The sequence below is a fragment of the Pseudopodoces humilis genome, chromosome 1 (genome assembly GCF_049639895.1).
Source record: "Pseudopodoces humilis isolate 2021_Gansu_Grassland_sample_001 chromosome 1, ASM4963989v1, whole genome shotgun sequence".
Taxonomy (NCBI): domain Eukaryota; kingdom Metazoa; phylum Chordata; class Aves; order Passeriformes; family Paridae; genus Pseudopodoces; species Pseudopodoces humilis.
In genome coordinates, this window is record NC_142200.1 from 126552372 (window position 1) to 126577072 (window position 24701).

General features: G+C 40.2%; 1 protein-coding gene across 1 annotated transcript in view; it reads right to left on the minus strand.

Moving 5' to 3' along the window:
- The window catches only part of GLCCI1 (glucocorticoid induced 1), a 53303-nt gene extending 39095 nt beyond the window's left edge, over window positions 1-14208 (minus strand). The window contains exon 1 of the mRNA XM_005518827.3: window positions 13677-14208. Coding sequence (XP_005518884.2) covers window positions 13677-14124 — 448 coding nt within the window. The 5' untranslated portion in view covers window positions 14125-14208. The remainder of the gene's footprint in view (window positions 1-13676) is intronic.
- Between the last annotated feature and the right edge of the window lie 10493 nt (window positions 14209-24701).

Consider the following 24701-nt stretch of genomic DNA (forward strand, 5'->3'; position numbering starts at 1 on the left):
CTTTTCCTTCATAATTTCAAATTAAATAGCCTAATCTCTTTAATAGCTTAAAACAAAACAAAATACTAGTGTTTTCAAACATTTAAAAGGCAGTACTGTGTTTTGCTACCAAAATGATAATTCTAAGAGAATATAAGAAGAGACAGTCTTTTAAAGTTACTTTCTGATACATCTCTAAAGTACTTTACATTCAGCTCCCTAAAATGTGTTTTCACTATGTGCACCACACTGATTTTGGCCCGGTTGTATCAACTTCAGAAATTATTCCCCAGTTTCTATCTTTAGAAATCAAGTGAGAGAATGACTGAAAATGAAGAGGGATGACATTCTGAAGTTACTATTCTAAAGAGAGACACAATCCACTCTAATTTCCTCTCACTATCCTAATTGAAGGGGAAAAAAAGTCAGCACAGAGCAGCACCATAATCTAACCAAGGCTTCAACAACCAAAACTGAACAAGCAGAAAGCAGGCTACTTCTTGAGAGCAAAGATCTTTTCAGAGGTCCAGGTCCATGCGCTTTCTACATCCAGAATTCCTCAGGGAGGAAAAAGAAAAAACAAAAAAGGAGGAGCCAGTCTTCCACACAGATCATTTTAGAGCCTGGTAGTCAGGGCAGATTTGGTTTTGACAAATGTTTGACAATGTTTATGAGAATTCAGACTGAACTGCAAGAAGCAGAAGTCTATCAAGATAGGACATCACCTATACTGGGAAAACAACATAAAACCAAACCAGCTTGTTCCATCAAAGGAAAACTGTACACACACTGTCCCACAGTAAGGGATTTAGGAATCAACTATATTGAGTTATCTTTTATAGCTATGACTAAGTCATCTAGAAAGGGAAGAGATCTTCTGCTTACTCACCGAATCCAACCCATAGGTTAAGGCATTTCCTTCCATAACAGAGGTTTCATGCACAACTCTCAAGGACATACAGCTCTGCTCACCTAACCACACAGGAAGGCACAGTGGCAAGGCTAGTATGGATACAAGAGGAAGTTGAACACATGGATGAATTCTAGGCGTATTTCACTGGATCTACAGTTGGCTGAAAGTCCTAGTTGCCTATGCATATCTCTGCAAGGTCTCTGCCTCATATCCCTTATTCCCCTCAACCACAGGTCAAGTAAAATGTGACTATGAATATCTTTCAGAAGTCAGATTTTGTTCACAGCAAAACTCCCCTGTTTAAAATCAACATTATCCTTAGAGATCAAACACAGAAAGAACGCTCTAATCGCCAAAAGAAAAGTAAACAAACCATATGGCAGAAAGTTTCAGCCCGCTAAAACTAAACTATTCTTCTAACGAGGATTACTGCTGGCATGTATAGGACCTGAAGGATTTAATGTCACAAAAGCCTGCTTTGTTCAACATATGTAACCTACACACTTGCACTCTTCTAGCAGGATGACAAGTAGGTAAAAAACCCCAAATTCCAAACCTTTAAGGTTTTTATGTATTTCATGCTTTTAGGATATAATTTTTTTTGTAAAAGTATTACTTCAAATTTAAATAATACACAAATACCTAAACTTAGTATCATTTAATGAAGTATCTAAAAAGTGTTTGTACTAGAAAGTTAAGACAAATTCGATTTGAGCTCAGCAGCTAAGTACTTGGGAAAAAGCACTGAAACAACCATCCACTAACTGCTGGGTACTTCAGCAGATACAGTGAATTTCCCTCCTTTTAGTTCATTAATTTAGATCTGCTGAATCATCTATTCTATGTATCCAATACTGGGAACCAAACTGGAAACCAAGAACAGCACTAAAGCTTGGGGTGTTATTTTTTCTCCCAGTATATTAATAATTAAAATACTGAAGGTCATTATAAACAGACAGAGTTGATTCAGTAATTGAAGAACACTTTTTTCAAATAAACTTAATGATCTGAATGGATTTGTTTGTTGTTGTTATAAGATGTGTATAAGATATAGAAAGTGAAGGTTTTATAAACCTTTAATTCTTCTTTCCATCAAAATGCAGCTGGACATAATAATGAGTAAAACAAATCAGAAGGCACAACTCACCATCTTCATAATCAAAATACACAAAGAGCTATAATCAATGCACAGAAGCTATACAATGCCATCATAATGATCACCAATTATTAGAGATAGAAAGCATTCTCTAGCTAGAGCAAATTATACTAAACGAGAACAATAAATTTTTCTGGAAAAAAAAATTGAAACATAGAAATGAAAAACCAGATAAAAATTGATTCCCTAAATGAAAGTGCTCAACTTCGATGATTAAATAAATTATCTTTTTATTATCAGTTAAGACATAGAAACAAAGGCCTAGAAACAACTTCCTAAATTTGGAGCCCACTTCACAGCTATCATTGACACAACACATAATCACTTCAAAACAAAGTCCATCTTACAGCAGGTATTTGCCCTCACAATTCCTATTGGAAAAATCACCCAGGAACTTTTTTTGTCCCGATGGTTTCAAGTCTTCTTACAGTTTAATATATAAGTATTTACACTCTCAAACCAATCCACCCACTCATTCCCTGCCTTGCTTGCTCACCTGGATTCTGACAAAACAATTGTATTTTAATTCATGTTTCTTCTAGCATCACACAGTTAAACTCCTAACCTGTGAGTCCTTCTCTGAGTCAGCTCCAGTTTGACTTTACTATACTTGAACTGGGGAGCACCAAAAGGGTGTGCAGTACCCCATTTAATGCCTCAGCAGCCCCTGTGTGGCTGACTGCTCTTCATGTAAGACCAGACCTGTGCCCACAAGTTCTTTAGTTACTTCATGTTGGCAGTTTAGAGATCTCACCATCATCCAACTCCACCCTACAGAATTTTCAAATTAGATGCTCTTCCTTTGAGGAAAAGATACTCTCATCAAGTACAACCCCACATATGTTAACTTCCACTTTTTACTTTTAAATCTAGATTTTAAATTTATTACTTCAATTCCCATGGTTCTTAAACTCTTTTTGCATAATCTTCCTGTGTGCTAATTAAACCTCTCAATATTCATCAATGGTTTCATCACCCTAATTTCAAAATTTGCCTAAACAGATAAGATCTACTTCCCATCTAAGGAGAGCAGTTTTCTCATCAAAACAACCAGGTTAGCATGACACCACTTGGAAAGCTCATTTTGCACTTTAACATCTCTCCCTGGTTTCCACCATCCCTTCAAAATTCTTCAAAAGTTTCACCAATAGTTCTTTGTACTCTAGAACTGCACACAACATGTTTTAAACATCAGCATTGACGATGATGTACCTGCTATACTCAGGAGGTATCTATTCTCAAATGATGTCACTCCTACTAACAAGACTGCCTCAGAAATCTGAAGGCATCAACTTCAGAGTAGGCTTTTCTAGAATCCTGCAATGGAGATCTCTAAATTGACTTTACTGAAATATGCAACCTGTATTTATCACAGTCTTGGTAATTCCTAATTCCAAATTATCCTCGTCCCTTGCAATTTCAGGTTTTTTTCATCTTTCTGGGTTGAAAATCACCATCCTTATGGAAAGTGATTTCTTAAGACTTTTTTCTGGTGAGTGCAAAGTATTGAATAAATATCTGTGTTATTTCCTCTGAGACTGTAGCTACTACTCCTTGGAGCTGACTTTGAAACCATACATGTTAGCCAGTTTCAGATCTTTTTTTCTTTATAACAAATGATTACAACTTTTTCCTCATTTTTCAATCTCCATGTTTCTATTATCTGTCTTGAAGCATACAAAGTCCTAGTCTGTTCATGTTTTAACAATTCTCAGCTAAGGTTCACGTTTTGATTGGTAACATGACATTCTTTCCTCAGTTCTTCCTGCTGTTTCTTGCAGGCTCTCTGATTATTCCAAGCAGCCTTTTCAAGGTGTGTCCATGCAAGCAGATCACATCCTTGAACTTTTCTGACATCTAAAAGACTCCAATAGTATTAACATTTTTTATTGAAACAGATTGTCTTTGTATTCAAGGCAGAGAAACCCCGTTTAGTCAAATTTTCAAGCTACTTTACTTCAAATTCACAAATTTTAAAGAAACCTCTATATAGGATTTTTTTTGCTGTATATGCATGCAAATTTGCATGACTAAACAAAGGCTAGATCTAACATTTATTTTATGTGCAGCACCAGCACACACATTTTTTCTGCTTCTCCCAAATTTTGAGTTGTTACAGTTGGTAATTCCTACCTTCAATGTGGCCAGTCTAAGTTTCTACTATAAACCTTGCAGTCAGAAGATCTCCCTGCATCCTTTATATTATTGGCTATACACACTTCTAAACAAAATCATGAGTCTCCAACCATCTAAATAAATAGCCTAGTTCCTTCTTGGGAAGAAATTAAGGTAGATCTATATAACAGTTTTACAAAATATTTTAAATAATATATGAACTACACACTTTCCTAAACAAGTTGTTTTGAAACCATGACCCTCTCTTTCTACAGCAACACCCGAAGTTTATATGGATCTTCCATGTGGACAATATCCTACATTTGAGTATGTGTCTCCAGTCTCTTCCTTGTATGGATATTTCTCAAATACACATTACATGAGTTAATTACATTTTTGTCCATGAGAAATTTTTCTCTTCCAGATTAGGCCTTTTTCCTGTTCCCTTTGAAAAGAACAGCAAGTATTTCAAATGTATTTTATGGTTTCTTTGTAGGTGAAGAAAACATCGCAAAGATGATTATTAAAGGCAGGGTATCAGGTACAACAAAGGAGCCACTCACGGTGAAACAGCAGAGGAATTTGAGTATGAGAGAAAGGAAGTGTGGCATTCCACTATCAATTGCCACAATTAAGCAAACACAGCTATCAGTTAAGAATGAAGATTTTAAGACCTTGAACAGAAACTTGCTTCTGTGAAGACAGCTTCTCCTTTAACCTGGCAGCTTCCCAGCTACTATGTAAACCTAAGTCTCATTCTGCATTCTTCAGCAGTTAGCTGGTATTTTTAGAGTCGCACTGGTCAAAGTCTGTTCCGGGACACTCAGTGTAAATCTGGGTTTAACTTTCAGTGAGCAGCTCAAATCTTCATTGCTTTGAAAAGCAGAAAGTTAAGATATCAAATGTAACAAAGATTTAGAATAATATATGCTGAATATGGAGGTGTAACATCTAGTTCAGAGTCAATGCTGCAAAGCCACTTGGTTTTCATAATGTACTTTCCAGGGCTCTAGACTCCAGAAAGAACAACTACCTGACACTCAGCACTGAATTTGACTCCATATGTGACCCTCACCAAACCTTCCCAGAGCACAGACAGCACTACTCTGATACCTACTATAGTCACCACCATCTTCTAGTCCTACTGGGCTAGGGAGCTCTGCCATGGTGTGCAAAAGGAGTGGTACTGAGATCGTGTTAAATACCTGCAGAAATTTATAGCTCTTGTAAAGCTGGTTCCTACATGCTGTCTCTGTAGCCTGAGTTATGGGAACACAGTGTAAAATTTTCAAGATTTATCCAGCAACATTTCTGATCCAGCATGGGTACAGCACTTCATCTAAGAAAAGCAATTGCACTGTTAACCCTGAGAACTATATGCTCACAAACCTGGGATTTTATACCTGCATTTAGGTAATCTGCTCCCCAATAGCCAACCTCTGACTGCATGACATAATTTGAAGTGGGGTTTGTATTTACAGGGTAATTTCCACAGACTGCAATTAATTGAATTAGCTAGTAATTGAACATTGAATAGCCAAAACTTGTTTCCTGGTAAGACCACATTATTTCTGAATGATACCCTGGTTTCCAAATGCTGACAAATGTCAAACAATTATTAGAGTTTTGAATTTTTTTTGGTACTGCAGCCTAAGGATTGACATTAAAATCGTTGTGTTTTTTTCCTAACCATGAAGACTTTTAAAAAATGTAGATACCCAGGTAAACCAGCTAGCCAACCTTTACTAATTATTTCTTTCAGAACTCCAAAATAGGCACTATACACCAAAACACCTGAGATTAAAAGGCACATAATATAAGCATACCCACATTGCCATACATTTAATTGTCTCACGACTGAGTAATTACTGTTACACAAAACATTTCTAAAAAACAGATTAATACTTATAATATAAAAATTAATTTAGCTACAGAAATTAGTTTCAAATTCAAGTATGAATGCCAGTGATCTTGCCATGACCTGATAGAAATAAGTGTTAACTCCTGAAATTCAGAAGCACATTTACAATACTGCTTAATGCCTGGTGGCAAGAGCACAGGAAAGTAGGCTGAAGGTAGCCTTCTTCAAACAGGTAACTTGTACTGTGTTCAAGGAAAGAGACACTTAAATTATTATTCTTGTTTAGATTATCTCACAGTAGATTGAGAAGAAAATATTCTAGAGAGGATACTACATTATTCAAAAATCATGACTACTATCTACTGCTCTTACGAGCAAAATACGAGACACTTTCTTCCTAAAGAGGAAACAATGCATAGTTTGAGTAATGCATAGTTTCAAGTTGTGCAAAACAAATGGCATATAAGAACTAATGCTGTTATCACTCATTTGTATTTGAGAATATCCACTGCAAACAGCTATTTCTCAGCTTAACACCAGCAACAGTGGAAGTCAAGTCCTTAGAAATACCAACATCTGCGGCATCATTTATCACTGGGGCATATGCAACACTCAATAAGGAGGTCTAACCATACAGTACCTTGCACTAAGGTTTAAAATCTCAAGTCCGTAACATTTTATGACCTACTGGGAAGTATACACAATCTGCAAAGCAACAAGATCAAATATGGAAAGCTAATTAAGAAATCTACTATTACAAAAAATTAAAACCTCTCATCACAACCATCTTCACTGACCTAACACCAACTGTTTAGGTTAATCTCCCATTTACAATTTTTTTGTGCAGAAAACTGCTTGAGTGTAGACACTCACACCTTCTGGGTGTTTTTATTCCCTGTCAGAGAAAACTAATCTAACAGGGTGAATAGTTTGGCAAGAATCAGCAGCAGCAGCAGCTAGGAAGTGCATATACTAAAGGAGGAGAAGTGAAATGAAGACATCCAGGGCAGAGACATTATTATTGTATTACAATGCAAAACATTATTATTATCAGCATCATCATTGTATTACAAGGCCTGAGAGAGCAGGCTGAGAGGGCACACCCCAACACAACCATCCTTGGCCTGGCTGTGTTTCCTTCCAAGCCAGACTTCCAGGAGCTACATGCCTTCCTCTGTCCTACTAACAGGAGACATTGTCTGAACAAAGCTATCACCAGGCAATCCAAGGGGGCCACGTAACAGAACAGCTCTGGTTCTAAGCCCAGACTCACACAGCTGGGAAGAATTCCTGAGAGCGCATGTTTTTCAGTTTCAACGATGGATGAGGGCTCCCATGGATAGGATCTCAGCTTCAGAAAGGTAAGAACCAGAGCCCGACTCGCCATTCCAAAGGATTGCTATTACACACTGTGTCATGATACTATGTCATGGTACCTGTGTGGTATTGCTCACTGCAGAAATCTCTGATCCCTTTCGGGACTATTTCTACACTTTAGCATTTAATCTCCAAAACTAGTTGTATAGTAATGTATAGTTGTATAGTAATGTGTATAGTAATGAGCTTCGGAGTCAAATCAGATGGGGAAAAAAAATAAAGCATAACTGAAGGACTATCTAATTTTGGGGAAGTGAATGCACATTGAAAATCATTACTCAGAATTAGATTATTAAGTACAAACACCCATTTTCCTTCACCCTGATCTCCAATGCTCTTCATTCTGCAATTACCCAAACATTAAAAATGGTGACACAAAGGAAAAGGGCATAATTTCAGGCTGACAAGTTGCTGTGATGTATCCCTTCTAATGATGAGATGTAAATAACATTTTACTTGCCTGAAAATGCCTTAAGCCATTGTTTAAGCACTACAGATTTACATGGGAGACCGCTAGACTGAAAGACTAACATAAACATGTATTTAAATACTAACACTAAAGCAAGATGATGATCATTAACAGTTAAATTCTCAAGAAAAATTTTCCAGTTATGTATGTTTAATACAGGGTCATTTTTTTCATCAATAAAAGATACTTACTTAAAAATGCTAGTTGATGTTTAAACTCTACTATTTTAACAACTTCACGAGAACATATGTGAAATCCATGAAGAACTACCTATTTTGTCAGGTGCTGGCAACACTGTTCTCTACTGAAGTAACTGTCTCCTGATTTAAACAGGAACTTTCATTTTTCACTGGAGGTTAAAAAAATTATTTTCTTCTTCAGATTAAGATAATTAATTAACTGGTATTAAAATGTATTTCATATAGTCACTTAAACTGAAACACTGAGGAGCATATATTCTATTTCCAATCCGTTTCGCATTGTTACAACTACTGCTTTCAAGTCAAGACTTAACTAAAACTTCAGAATTACTGCATTGGTTATTTTTATTATTTTTTTCATAATGATATAGAGTAGCAACACACAACCCATTTTAAAAATAACTGGCTTTCTATTGTGAATTTTTGCAATATAGCAGTCTAGACCTGGTGAACACTGCCCTTTTTATAAGATTCTAAGATTCACTCCATTGATCTACCCTCCCTGCATTTTTAAATACATTTTAAGAACCTCCATTCACCCCACCACCATGGGAATGAAAACAACAAAACACAGGAACCACAAATTTCAGAAACCAAATTCAGTATTTGTTACTATTTTACTATACACAGACGTTGGCAAGTAACCTCACTTCGGCTGTATGTAACACACTAATACTTGCTTATGTCCAAAGAATAAGAATTAAAGGTCAAGTAGAGATTTAAAACAGGTAAAATCATATACTTCTTAAGCTGTTTTTTTTCCATGCAATAGGGAGGTTCTGTCTTCAAAGCTAAAGCCTTGCTACAATATTATTCAAGTTGAACAGAGAAAATACCTTCCTATTTTTCCTTCCTGTAGTTTAACACCTGAAAGGAGCTCAATTAACTTGTTTCATAAAGCATTATTCATTAAAGACATCTAATACACCATTCTTATTTACAGTCATGTTAAAACATGTAACTAAAAAGGCTCTGAGCTCAGGACAACTGGAACAAATTTAGCCAGCGTCTTTTATGTCATCATATTATATTCCAATGAAAGTTATTTTGGGAAGAGAGAGGGACAAAGCTGGAGCAAAACTGTTTTGACCATACAATTATGGAAATACTGCTATTATTAAGGGATCAGGAAATAGGAAGCGTCACAAAAATTACTTCCTTACCTACATTTGCTAGAAATAAAGGAAAGATCCTCTTGATCTCTGGTATAAATGCTTATGATGCCAAAATATTGGATGGTTGGAATCCAGGATATTAAAATAGTTCTACCTTTTGAAGTACAAATTTTGGGTGTTTTTTTAATATTGATATCCCTTACAAGTCTATAGGTCAACAATACTTCTTGTTTTACTCCACTCCTCATTCCACTAGCCTAAAGTAGATATATGTACTTCTTACACTGAACTGGGTTATGCAGTTGTTTTTCATCTTTTGCAACTTCTTTCTCTCACTTACACTGGCAAATCTTCAGGAGTTATTTTGGGAAGTAAAAGACACTGGGAACCTTTAACAGCCAAATTGAATACAGTATTTTTCATATGTCCTTAAAACTAATGTTTGCCTTTAAAATTTGGAAATGGAATAGAAAAAAGTTTGTACTATAAAATGTCTAAGTGAAAGTTAGAAAAATATAGGAGCATAATATTACAGTACCACCAGGGTTAACACTGAAAAAAATCAAAGTATTTGGTGAGAGCAGTGTTGAGTTCGAATCACAGAGAAGGATACACCCTCCTTTATACAAAATATTAATATATCATGAAAAAAAGAAACTAAACAGGAAACACACTCTCATATTTATACAAGCTACTTTACATAACAGCAGAAACTTCTGATTTTATCCAGGTAAGGCAAGGAGGAAAACAACTTGCTTTTTTCTTTAAAAGATGCGTCCACAGACAAGTAGCAAGTTTTAGCTGACATGTCCAAGGGTTTGGCTTTTCTGGATTATTACCGGAATATCCTTTGTCATAAACCACATAGCTTCAGATTCTGTTGACATTACTTTTATGCACTCAGAGATCTAACAGATATATTCCCTCTAAGAAAATCACGTGTTGTTATATTCAAACAGATGCTTTTTCCACTGCCAGCTCTCCAAAACATGAACACACACTATAAAAAATATCTACAAGTAAGGAATGAACACATTTCAAGAAAGAGGAAAGGTGTAGACTTGCACACTGCAGATTATCCTATGATATCAGGTTTTACCCCTCTTCTTCCAGCACCTTAAAAATATACATTTAACAGTCACAATTTCTCACCCATTCAGTAACAGTACTAATCAAATACTGTTGGTATTGATGGTTTCCAAACAACTAAAAAATCCTCAAATTTGCTTAAAAGAAAAATATCATATTATTCAAAGTTTCAGTCCTAAAAACACAGGGTGCTGCTACAGAACAAAAACCTTTACAGTATACTAGAAAGAAGGGGTAGAAAACATGATGATGGGAGAAAAAACAGACCGTGCTGCTTTCATTCATGTAGTAATGATGTCAGTGCCTGCAATGGTAGTTGCTCTGACCTGTACAGGCTCAAAGCTGGAGTGTTTTCACAAAAATCTCCTTCATTAAAGAACCTCTAGCAAATCACTAAAATCCACGCAAAATGGCTTAGTAGGATAGCCAGTTCAAGGCATCTATACCAAAAAAGGCTGAAAGGAGTTAGGGAAGGGACAGGTGTCTTAAGAGAATAACATCTATCCATCGGAATCATAAGCAGCTCCAGAACAAGCATATTCGTGAAACAATCCAAGTCAGACTGCAGAGCCAAAGACAAACACATCTCCTGGACTGGTGAGAAAAACAACAGGATTAAACCTAGAGCCTAAACTCACATTTTACAGCAGTGGGAGGGAAATGGCTTTGAAAAACTGACAAAAAAACTTAATCAAGCCACTTCCCCAAGACCTGCATACTGATAACAACTATAAATAGCTGGAGTAGCATTGTTTAGCAAGCCACAGCAAAATGGTCCATGTCTGAAAATGGAACATTTAAATTTTTTCAAGTCCTCCATTATTACTGCAATAGTCCCCTAGTTCATCAATCAATTTTCTATATACTATTATCACTATATAGATTACAAACATGTTTTTAGTGTCCACATGTCATGTACTAAAATGCTGAGAACAAGCAGGGAAACAAAGACAAAATACTGCCCCATGGCATGGACCTATATTCCAAATTGTGTAAAAAGAGCTCAAGTTTTTTGGGGGGGTGTGCAAACTAAGGGGAGGTTTGGTAACCTTTTTTCATTTGCAAGACTGAAGAAATAGAGTATCTTATTACTCTCACCCGCTAGAAAATGGTGCCTGTATTTCTGTAAAATAAAGCTGTTGACGTGTGCAATTGTGGTCATTATTAGGGCGATCACGTTGTTTTCATTCATTCATTCAGGATTTGCTAAAGGATGTCAGCTTCTGCAGCAGCAGCTGGCTTGACCTGGAGGAGGGGGAACGAATTCTTTGCAGTGCATACAGATTACAGGGTGCATTTCTCGATGGACTGTTTATGATTTTATACACTGCACTCATTAAACCAAATCAAGCTCTGTGTGCTGCTGACGCAGTTCACCAGGAGGCAAGCTCAAACAAGTTTAATGACAGAAAAGTCATTCACTACTAATTTATAGTCTGATTTATCAAGACTAAAATAGCCCACAGATGAAGAAGACTGAAACCACTCTCCAAAATTAAAATTTCCCCTCCAATAAAAAATGCATACACATTAATGAAGTATTTCACAGCTCTGCAGTATTTTTATGGTTTGCAGGTAACTGTCCATATTCCTCCCTCTTCAATACACCTTAAGCGTAGACTCTATACACTGCACCACTACAATGTTTTCCTCCGGGTTACCATAATTAAGTAATTTACTGCTCATCATGAGCACCATCACTACTCATACACACAGATATTTCGTTTTTTCCTAGTTTCCCATTAGCATTTTCCAAAGGTTTAATACGGAAAAGGGAAATCTACATTTAGTGCTTCACACAGTCAGAAAAATACTGTCTTTAAAATTTTAAATAAAGCTTGAATGAATCAAAACCACAGAAGCTCAGTTCCATTTTCAAGCATGCCAAACCCTCTGCAGAAATAGTGTCTTCTTGAAAAACACATTACAATGTCTCTTCAGATTATAACACGACCAATTAGGTCATCTGCATAAGCAGATGCATAGGGCAAATTAACTTCATTTGTAACTGGCAGCGACATTTTGCTCATTTGTAAAATGCTGCCCCTGACCTAGGACAATTCTGATGACAGATCTGCCCAAGTTGCAAATACTACAGACAGCAAGGGTTTACTACAAATAAAAACTAAAGAGGAAAGAAGGTAAGATTCCAGTGCTACAACACATGCTGACACTCAACACAGACCACAATTTGCCACAGAAATCACAAACAGTAAGACTTATGGAAGAGACAGAAAAAGCAAGTGGTATTGAACCACAGAAAGCATTCCCAGAAAGAGATGATGTGCGATACCTGATAGCTACAGCAGGACAACATAAAAAGTGCATTTAGTCCAATTCATTCAACTGCTCGAATGATGGGGGAAGGCAGAAAGGAGTGGGGGAGGTAAGATGGCCACTGCCACTTTAACACATTCAATAATTTAACAGACAACCTGACACAGGTTAAGTTGGACTTTCTGGGAATCAATTTTACATTTTAAACTTTACAGGCCTATTTTGGCTACACTGAGGGTTGGTTAGTAGCAGGTTTTGGTTCGCAGAGTTTTTTACTGTCTCAAGGATTCAGTACTAAATATCACAAGGAGAGAGACTTGTTTTCAAGCACCTCAATACGGGAATTTCCTTGTTTTGGAGCCTGCGCTTGGAAACATCACATCTTTTTAACCTACGATCTTACAAAAATGCAAGTCTCTTAAGAAACCGAGCTCTGCAGAAAGGAAGAGCATTTGAGGCTTGGTTTTAACACACACTTCAGAACTGGGTTGTGACACCCCAGATATGAATCTAAATCATTATCACCCCTACTAGACAGTTACAGCTGGAGACAGGGAAGCGGGTTAATTTTAGGCTCCCTTCCCTATTACACACCTCCGCTGCCAGAGCCCGAGCGCAGTGCTAGAAGCGGCAAGAGCACCGCCGCCGGAGCCCAAGACTGCTTCTCCCCCGGGGAGGGGAGACGCCGGCGGCCCCTGGGCTCGACCCCGCTCCGCTCCTCCCGAGGCCGGCGCGGGGGCGTTTTTCCCAAGCAGGATCCTCACCTTGCCCGAGAAGGAGGATGACATTTCAGGGGTCGCCTCCCCCCATCCCGCTGGAGGGTAGCAGAACGAAGTGCTTTCCCCCCCCCCTTTCCTGGCAGTGCAAACCCGGGCACGACACCTGCCCTAGGGGGGATTTAGGGCTCACCCTCGCCCCCCGACCCGCTCCCTAAGGCTCCGGCGGGGCTCCTCCCGTCGGTCCCAGAGTCCCCCGGTGTCCCACCCCAGCTGGCCCGGGGGAGAGGCAGGGCGCAGTCCGACAGCGGAAAAGAGAGCCCAGGGTGCCCGGAGGCTGGGCGGCCCCAGCCCGGCCAGCACCCCCGTGGGGCAGGGAAGTGAGATCGGCTTTCTCCCAGTGCTTTACCTCTGTACACCGGGGAGCTGGGGCTCCGTCTCTCAGGTGAGCTGCTCCTCCTGCTGCCGCCGCTCTCCGGCGACCGCCGCTGCCTGCCCTTCACCCTGCCCGGCTCCGCTCCGCCGCTGGCCGCCGCCAGCGGCGGCGTCGCGCTGGGCGGGGGTGGGGGGCTGCCTCCGCCGCGACCCCCCCCGCCGCCCCCCGGCCCCGTGTTGCTGCCCACCGAGGCGGAGGGGGACCGGGTCGGGCTGTGCTGGTTGCCCCGCAGGAGCTGGTACGGGACGGTCGCTCGGATAGGCTGGAGCAGCCGGCTGGTCCCCGCCGAGCCTCCCCCGGCGCCGTTACCGGGGCCCCCGGCCGTGCCGGGGGGGGGGGACCCGGCGGCGCCGCGCCTCATCCTCTGCGGCGGGGGCTGGTGGTGGGACGGGGGGGTTTGCGAGGAGCTGGACGAGGACATGGCGGGGATGCACAAAACCCCCGCGGGTCACTCGCTCCGGTGGCTGCGGGGGACCCGAGCTCGGCCCCCAGCGCCCCGCATGCACCGGCCGCGGAGGGGGGGGGGGGGGGGGGGGGAAGGGAGGGGTGGAGGGAGGGGGGGGGGCGGGACAAGCGCTGCACGGCCCTAGGGAGCCTCCGCGCCGCCTGCCCAGCTGCCCCCGGCGCTTCCTATCGGCGACCGCGGCTGCTGCTTCCACGCCAGGCTCTGGCCATCGCTGCCCGCCCCAGCGTCGAGAGCACCGGGGGCGCTGCCGAGCCCAGCGGCCGCTCACATCGTACAGCGCTGCGGGCTCAGGGCGGTCGGCGGCAGGGCACGACGAGGGGACACGCAGCCGGAGCGGAAAGGACGGGGAGGGGGGGAGGCGCTTGCAGCCAGGTCTTGCTCCAGCCCCTGTCCCCGCCGGAGCCCTGGAGCCGCCACCAGCACCATCCGCTCCCCACGCCGCCCGCCCTCCGAATGGCACCGCGCAGCCCCGGCGCCCGGCCGCGACGAGCAGGGGCGGGGGGCGCGCGAGCCCATTGGGCGCCACCGCTGCACCAGCGCGGGGTCCATTGGCCAGGGGCCCCGCCGCTCATCGCTCTCAGCCAATGGGAGCGGGCGGCGCGGCGGGGGCGTGGCCGGCGGCGGGGAGGCGGGCCGGGGGAAGTGGGATGTGGCGGCGGCGGGGGCGGGCACGGGCGCGCCGGGATGCGGTGCCTGTCCGGGGAGCGCAGGGAGAACAGCCCCGGGGTGCGCCGGGCAAAGGGCCAAGAGGCGCTCCTGAGTTCCAAATGGACTTTACTTTTAACACTGGCTTAAGAGAGCCAGAGCTCTGGACCAAATCTTGCGCTGTCCCTATTCCCAGAAGACTGTCGGCCTCTTCCCGCTTACTCCACTCCCATGCAGGGAAGGCTCAGAAACAGCCAGAACTTCTCGCAACAAAGTCTGTTCACGTCCATCGAACCTTGACAATATTTTTACTTTTGTTAAAAAAACGAGTTGCTCTTCAAAGTCTAGATAAGTGTGGTTTTATCATCTCCTACAAGTGTACATAGAATTTTGGTTTTTTTCCTAATATACATCAAAAAAAGCAGTTATTGGAGAATGTTAAGAGAAAAATAAAAAGTTTTACAGTGATATTTTTAGAAAGTGCTTTTGTTCTAGAAAAAAAGAGCTGCCATTAGATGAATTGAGACAATGAGAGAAAAAAACGAAGGTTAGGATGAGTAGCTTAACAGCTAAGAAAATAAATGACTGTAAAATCAGAAAGATAAGTTGAGCAGAGTCCATCAAGAAAACAGTGCTTATTTTGGATCTGATAAAAATAGGATGCTAATGGAGAAGGAAGGAAAATGCAGGGAGGCTTGCTATGTGGAGGAAGTCGGCTCTGTGATGGCCTCTCAGATTCAAACATTAGGAGAACAAAAACAACATGGAATATACATAGAATATTTAACAAGATATACTTTCTTACTTTAGATACCACCTACCAATCAGTAATCAAAAGTGCTACAGAATTAACTATATCCCTTGTACCATTTTTGATTATATAACCAACACTCATTTTTGTTTTGCACACTTCAGATTACTGCACTTAAATACTTTCAAAGCTGTCCATGGCTGTCTTTATCCCCTTGGTAGCACAGGAATCAGTCGATAGTCCCAATGAGAAACCGTATTCTCGGAAAATGCTTCTATTCATGGTCTGTTAGCGAGACTTTGTTTGCACTAGCACCATGTGACACAGTCACCGTGGTTATGTTACAGAAAGGGTTGGAATAATACACCGCACATCCACGTGAACATGTGCTCAGTCAACAGAGCCATTCGTATAAATTAATTTTAAGAAAAATCAGCAACCATGTATTTTTCCATTAGTCCAGTCTTTTTGTTTTCTGCTATCATGAGCCAAATTTGTTTCTAAAACTGGGCTGTAGAGACTTTTTCCCCCAAGGATTTTGCACTGTGCTTAATGACAGCTATGAAGTCCATCTAGTTCATTTTTTTTTGCTTCACTGCACTGGGCTCAAAATGACTGGAATGCATTCACCTGTAGTAGCCATCTGCCAAACAGTAATATCAGTAGTGTTTTAAACAGTAAGCATGTTCTCTTATATCTGTACCTTTGTCAGATAACATTGCTGGTACAGTAGTGTCTTACAGACCAAAAATCATCTGGTGTCAGCTGAGAAAGAAAGTACACCTTTGACTAACAATAGCTGATACATTCCAGCTATTGCCAATGCTAAGGGTTATGTCAGACTAAAATAAGGATGAGCTAGTATAATTTTTGAATTTGTCTGTTTACATACTATATAACAATTGTCAAATTTTACAATTTCCACGTCCTTGCACATCAAACAAGCAAGGTATTTGGATAGGAAGAATAGATGCATAAAGACAAGGTAAATGTCTGACAAAGAAAATCCCACCAGCCCCAAAACAAGAACACACACACACCCCCCAAACCACAGGGTATGTCAGCATAAAATATCAGTAGCAAGTCCTCCTTTCCAAACAAGCTGAGGACAGTGCCACAGCCATACAGTCCAAACTGAATCATCACTTCACTCGCTTTCACAGCAGCCAGAGAAGAAAAGATCCACTGGGACTGCTTTCAATCAAACTGTTACCAGGCACATCAACAGCTGTACTGGGGAGAATTCCCAAAAAGTTATTTCCATCCTAATTCCTTCTAGGCTAGAGTTAACATACATGTTACAACACCATGCCATGTCCCTAGGAAACAGTGATTTCAGCAAAGATGAAGAGAGTATTCTTTTGTATTCTAAAGCAGGATACCAACTATTAAATTTTTCACTGTTTTTTATCTAGGTTCCAGAGTACTTTCCTCAGGGAATACCATTGCTCTATAATATCAATAAGATATTACAGGGAAAGTGAAGTAAAAACTGAGCTCCTATCAGAATCTTCATATCTTTCAAAAACCCATGCTTGCCTTAAATACCCTTTTCAACTTTCCAAAAGCCATGTTAAAGGCATTTCTTACTTCCCTTTTCCACTTGAAGGAACTACCTTGTCAGCTGGCATGTGCTTAAGGGAGTTTATACTGGAGGTAACAGGTATTTCTGAAACTTAAATCCTTCTGGGAGACAGGGACATTGTTAACACAGCTTCTGGGAGAGGCATCCTTAGAGCAGTGGAAATTACGCATCACAGCAAGAGCACAACAGCAAGGGAGTGAACTCAAGGAGCATAGCAGTAGCAGGCAAGAGTGAAGCAAAGTTACCTCTCTCCTACTATTATCAGTTGATAATGGGTTCATCTCTTAAGGTCAGAAACAGATCATGTAAATACATGAGTGCCATGAGACATGGAAACAGAGAAGTTTTAAGCAGTCATTAGACACTATGCAAGCCTAATCCTTATTTTGTTCCTAGTTGAAGGTTTTAGAGAGGGCAAACTCTTCAAATATGGACATACCTTTTGTTTCTAGGCTCCTACTAGGGCATAGGGCCATCAATACTCTGCTCCCAGTGTATCTACCTGCTTGTTTCATTATTTTTATGTCACTCTTATCTCCCTCTGCCTATGTTTTCTTTGCTGCCCTTTCTCCATTCCAACTTAGAATCAAGTTCTAATCTCTCTCCAACTTAGAATCAAGTTCTTTGTGACTGCCTCTGAGGTATTCACACAGCATCTAATACAAAACAGTAATGAGAAAGGGTGCATTTATCTTCATGTATGTTCAGGTCCATTCCCTGTGTTTCACTTATTTGTAATGAAATACAGTTGGGAATATTACATTTGGGAAGAGAGAAATAACAAGAAGATGTACTTATATCACAGCAACATTCTGAAAGAGAGGATGACCAGAAAGCATTATCTGTGGCCAAAATCTAGAACAACCCCTAATGACCCAAACTGCAGCTCTCACAAGACAAAACTGAGGCTTGCCTCTGTGGACTTGGAGCATCTCTAGGCAGGAATGGAAACATCACCCGTAGTAAGGGCCCCCATGTGAAATGCAACTGCTATCTGGAGCTGAGCAGCTCTGCTGAAGCAGTAGTAGCCTGTTTTCCTAGAAAATATGTCTCAAGCTGTGGAGATGTTGGTTTAGTTTTTGGCCTGTTTTGCCTTCAAAGTTCTAGCTAGAATAAGGCAGTAATGAGGGAAAAAAAAAAGGAAGTATTTTTATTATAAGGATTTTTGACAGAGACACTGCCTTCATCAATGACACTCCATCTTCTCACAGCTCCCAAATGTTCAGTGGCACAGGTATGATCCCCTCAGATCAGCCAAGCACTCTCTATACTCGGCCTTTTAGGACTTACCATCCATTTGAGCCCTTGAATTCTCCAGAGCTGCTGATACAACATAATTTTCCCCACTGCTGGCTTTGCTGGCCTTACTAGTCTCTTACTAGTCTCTTACTAGTCTCTTGCTAGTCTCTTACTAGTCTCTTACTAGTCTCTTGCTAGTCTCTTACTAGTCTCTTACTAGAGACTTCCAACTCATGATCACTTTCAAGTCTCTAGGTGCTCGGGTTATCTTCCAACAAAAGTTACCTTTCCAACAAAAGGAAACCCACTCCTGAGGACTTACGTTAACAATGCAGATCATCCACTTTAGGGTCAAGCATGTGGTCAAGTGTTAGATTTCTTTTTCTCATGTCTTTTTTTCCTGGATATGGGGAAAGTGCATTAAGTAAAGGGCTGGTAGACCTATGGTCCAACAGTACTTATACTAGGTCAAATTTAGTATTTATGAATTCTCACAAGCTGGAAAATTTCAGAATCAAGTTTACAATCAAATTTCAGCCAGAAGGTACTATAGTACTTTCTTTTTAGTCAAATGCTATTGTTAACATTATTTCATTCAGTGCAAAGGATTGTCACTAGGAGTGAGGACTGCATAATGAACAAGCCAGGAAACTAGAGAATAAGAGCCAGCTGTAAGATTTTCCCTTAAGAAAATTGAATACCATTTTGGATAATTGTCTTTCTTTTCCTATCTGTCAGAAGTCTTTTTGTGATACTGAATAACTCACTTAAACCAGAACCTGCCCATTAACATTACCTTTGTTATAACAAAGTCTTATCTCATGTGGAATCAGACCTACTGCTACATTCTCTTCTTCAGGAAAATAGGCCAACCACTTTGGACTTTTGAATTATGTATCCCTTAGGCATCTGCTTTAACATAAAGGCGAACATTCAACACACAGCAAAAATCACCAAGCCTTCCTTCCAGCTCTGCATTTAGTCTGCAGTTTTTCTTTCTATTCATTGGTACAGGTAATTCCATTCAACACTCTCCTTTAGCTAGCAAGTTAACCATGTCAGACCGTATGCCTTGGGAAGCTGAGTTTTCTCCAGGCAGCAATCCTGCCCTACAGTACTAATCTGAGTTTGGTTACTTGACTCAACCACCATCTCCATCTCCCTTCCCCAGTTTATCATCTCGAAAAAAGTCTGATTTGCCCAGCTGGGACTAAGTCCAAGTCCTTTCAAATGAAGAGCTGAGGGATTTTGCGGGTCTATTTTCCCTATTTTCCATTTTTAGGCATTTGGTATGAGGACACCTTTGGACAAGTATGTGTTGTTGCTGTTCTCCAAAGTGAAACTGATTGAAACACAGATAAAATGGCTGGTATTCTGATAACCTGCCATGTCAAATGCAATGACACTTCTGGCAATTCTTTACTATAATTTCTCTTGCCAGTCTCTTGTCTAAAAATTATTATTATTATTAATAATAGTAATAATAATAATAATAATAGCAAAATAATGCAACACTTCGTGTTGACATAATAAAAGTAATTATTCCTTCCAATAGCTTCATGCTGCATCATAGAACCATCTGTGAGGAAAAAAATGTGTTTTCAGAGTACTTAGGTAGTGTATATTGTGCACAGCAATAGTATCTTTAATGGAAAAGGTAGAAACAGTAAGCAAATGCTGGTAGCAATTTGAATATAATGATATTGTTATATCTATTACCATTCACACCAATATAATAAAAGAAAGGAGAAGCACAATTTCATGTGAGCAGTTACCTTGCTAAGGATATTAGCACAAATGTACAGTATAGTACTTTGATTTATATGACATTTAACTTTTTAAATGAGCAGCATCCCCTTAACAAGGTAGATTTGAAACCATTACGATCCATTAAAACAGTAATAAATGCCTGATAGTGGAGTCCCTGACATCTTTCTGTTAAGATTTCTTAATTTGATCTGCGTCTGGTTTTGTGCTGGTTTTTTTTGAACTGCATTAAGCATGAATGCCCCTACCACAGCTGTGAGATTTGTGCTGGTGTTAATAAGGGTACATTTTGACAATACTGGTTTAAAAGGCAAATCTGAGGGTTAAGGAACTTCAACCTTCACTTCAGAGAGTCCTTGCCTGGGTTGTTTCTACCACTCTAGTTATTTTACTTCACTGTTTCTGACAAATAAAGCCTTGTTCACCATGACTTTTCTTTCTTTGCACAACAAACTGCACTAGATTTTATTTAGAACTTATCATCATCGTTCCTTTACCAGCCAAATGGGATGCTGTTGAGTGACATGGTGGACTCCACAGCTACTACTGGGAGGTAAACATCTTCAAAGCAGGATAATATTCTCTTTTTAAATAGATTTTGCAGCCTGGTAAGAATAATAACTATAAAATGCATTAGAGGGACACATTTAGGGTATGCTACTCTATAAACAAGGTATTCTTTATAAGAATGTCCCATTCTGTGCATACAACAGGTTGTGGGGCCAGAATAGAGTCACAGCACTGAGTCAAAATGCTGGAAATAATTATTATTTCCAAGCAGGTAATATATTTGCCTGTAGAAACAAATATTTATTTGTAAATGTGGTTGGTTGTGTGACAGCTATAAAACAGGCTTTAACAGTTTGCCTAATGATCATTTACATACAACAAAAGTGCATTTACATAACAATAAGGAATAAACCTGTAAAAACAAGGAAGTGTGCAGTTAGCTTAAAAGTGTTCCTTTGAGGTGGCATGGTATTTAAGTAAAAAATATGATGCATTTCTGTTTTAATTGCATGTTTCCTTGGATTTCTGAGTCCATGTCAACAGCTTTAATTGCATTTTAAAGCCAGTTTGGGGATGTGAATTTCCCTTGTCTCTTTTACATCCCAAACTAAAATAGAATGCAAAATTTCAGCATCATTAAAAGAGAAAAAAAGAAAGGGAGCTGATAGTAGGTCCTCAGCAGCTGGAATAATCTCCCATGGGAAGAGGTGGAAACGTTATTCCATGAGTCATTTAATACCAAATAAACAAAGCACTGGAGAATAAATTGTAAGGCATGATTTTTTTTATTATTCATTGACAGAGGGAGGGCTATTTGACTTAATGGAGTTTTTCCTTTTTTAAAATTCTTTAGTAATAGAAAGCATGGACAGTGTTACAGATACAGTTTATTTCTCATTGTCACTTTGGTCCTTACTGTCATTGGCATAAAGGCAGGAGTAACTTTAGCTCTTGCATGCTACGAAGTATGCAAGGTCAAGTCCTCAGGGGCTGCTGAAATTCAGGATCCTCTTAGGCAGTGGTCTTCACTCATGTAGCTACATAGTGGCTAAATTACAGTTTCCTAAAGGGTTTTGCACACCCAGCTATCACAGGTCCTGCTATTAAATGCTATGCTTTAGTGACAAAGCTCTGAGGAAGGCAGCTGAGTAAGCTGTGTATGCTGGCATGGCACGCTCTTGGTCTCCAGTGGAATCCAGGACTGATAGAAGGCAACAAATAACCCCCTTGCATTGCACAGAGCCTGTCTGTAATCAAATATAATTATGGAATCACTACCAGTCAGAGCTGTTATAGTCTTGCCTGTAATCAAGAACAGCACTATTGCAACATTTATTACTCTCAAAAGTACTCTGAGATTTATGGGTCCTTGGAAAGAAAAGCATTGTTTGGCAAAGCTATCTATAAGCATTATTTGGCCATAAAGAGAGGTCTTTCTCTGAGAGATCAGAGCAGCTCCAATGAAGCACATCTATTGGATAATTGCTTCAGATTCTTTTTAGTCTTAAAAGACAAAAAGCACACACCTTACTTGAAGAAATTCAAACTTCTACTAGCCAGCCAGGTAGATGTAGACATGCATTATTTCCCTGGTGCTTGAGATACAATGTAACCACTACTGGTGGAGATAGAACATTCCAATAAACAGTGGGAATCAGTGCCATCCTGCAGAAACTGAACTCTTTAATGTAATTGCTCACTTATAATAAGTCCATGATGAAAGGTCTCAAGGGCAAGACCTTCCAGTATAGTATTGGCTCTACCAGTAGACAGGAATGTTAAACAGAAAATGTATCTGGGAAAATGGTGATATGTGACATAACTCATAGAAGTCTAGAAAAAGGGAGTAATAACTGCAGTTGATCATGCAGGGTAGAAGAAGCAATATATCTTCTTTTGGGAAGAAAAGCAATAAAGAATTTTTTTGGTGACTTCTTATCTCACAAGGAGACAGAAGAAGAAGTGGGTGGGAAAAGCAATGGGTGAAGAAAAGCTTGTTACCTTGAAAACGTTACCTGAAAAGGTTTGGAAACCACCTCAAAGCTCCCCAAGGAAACAGTGTTTTCTTCTCCAAGTTACATAGGTGATCTGTAGAGTTGATCTGGAGGGCATGGGAGCTGATGCAGACTACTCCCCATACCAAGCCTCTGAGGTTAGGAGACTCAGCTCCTCTGTTTGTGTGTATGGTGACAGTTCTGCCAAATACTTTTCAGTTACAGCAGCTTTATCAGTGAGAAGGATCTGGGCTGCCCTGCAAAGATAATCCTCCCAGTGGTGTGTCAGCCTCAAAGAAGGGTGTGATTATCATTCCAAAGGAGTGTAATGTGAACCTGTGCCTCCCATTCAGCCAGATCAAGGCTAGATCAAGGAGGCTTCTGCTCTTTGCTTACTCTTTCATTTCTTCTCTTTCCTTTCCTTTTTTTTTCTTTCCAGCAAACAACTCATCTTCATATTAACTTCTGTTATTATGTACATTTAAGATGTCTAAAGAGTGAGCTGATGTCCCAAGGCACAGTGGTCTTTAGAAATAGATCTCCTACTAGACCATCAGCAGAGTACTAGGTGGATGAGCTTCTCATCTAGGGATGCTTGGAAATTTGCTGGCTCTGATTAGCATTTTACAAAGATAGGGTTTCTCTGCAAACAGTCTAGGGGAGGCTTTCACAGTACTTTTAGCTCTCCTAAGCCTGGTGTTTCAAGATTTTGCAGCCAGCTCTGGCCTGGGACACACAAAGCTCCAGGTCTGATGTAAGGATGACTCACCCCTTTGATCAAACAGGTCCTAGAGATGGATGTTGTCTTTTCTGTCACTTCAAGAAAGGTCTTCATATATCAGGTGTCTGAACTCGTGTGTGTCCATTTGTTGTTGGGGTTTTTTTTTCACACAGGAAGGACAATCAAACAGCAGATGGAACAACGGCCATCCTCTAACCATATTGAGTGGTGCTTATTCATGGATCATAATCCAAAAACAAATTATTTGTGTTTGTCTGGGTTCTTGTTCTGGTCTTGCAGCAATGATTGAGTTTAGCTTGGAACTTAATACACAAAAAAATGCTGAAAAGTAAGGCTGACAAAACTCAAGATTAAACAAATAGCTAATGCATGACAACAGCAATTGAGTCTGATCTTTAAAACCAGAAAATCTTCTGTACCAAAGTGCCTTTTCTCACTGCAGTCTGCATAAAGGAAGGAGCAGAGACAGCTGCAACCACCTCAGCTTCAGAGATGGGGCTCCCAGTAGTCAGTCTGCAGGAAAACACCTGGCTGGCCTTAACGAACATTATTTTCTAGAATGTTCCCAGAGCTCTGCTGGCAGGGAAATATACCTGCCTTGTAAGGGAGAACATAAAGAGGCAGTTCTCCAACAGCACATAGTTTGACTTATAAAGCTTTCCTTACGGGCAGAATTAATTATATATCATAAAGATCTGTTATATATTCTGTTTATACAATTATAAGCACTATGGTTAATTAGTTGTGGTACAGACTCCCAAAGCAGAATCTGGTAAGTGAATAAACAAAACGCTCAGTCAGCTGTGACGGTGGTTAACAACTCACACTTTCATATCACCTTTCACACTTAACTCTTCTGAAGTGATTTATAAGTTATGCAATCTAGTGGGCTCAAGCTTTGTGTATTTGGTAATTTTTTGGTTTATATAAAATTAGAATTTGCTGATCAGAAATGGTCTGAGATTCTCACACCTTTAAGAAATTAAATTCAAAATATTTGCTAACCAATTTTATTTCAACTGTTTTCTTACCTATTAGTTACTTGTGATCCTATTATGTCTGGCATTGTATGTACACATACATTGTATGTATTTTCATTGTATGAAAATAAATACTTCTCCATCCCCTTTTTTCTGTCCTGATAGAGACAGCTCTGACTTGCAGCAATGCAAATGCCTATCTACATCACTATCCTAAAAACAGGGGTGAAATCCTGGTTGTGAAAAGATAATTATAGCAGTGTGCAATTCTGCAAAGATTTGTTTCCAAGCTACATTTTTATGGTATTTAAATGCTACG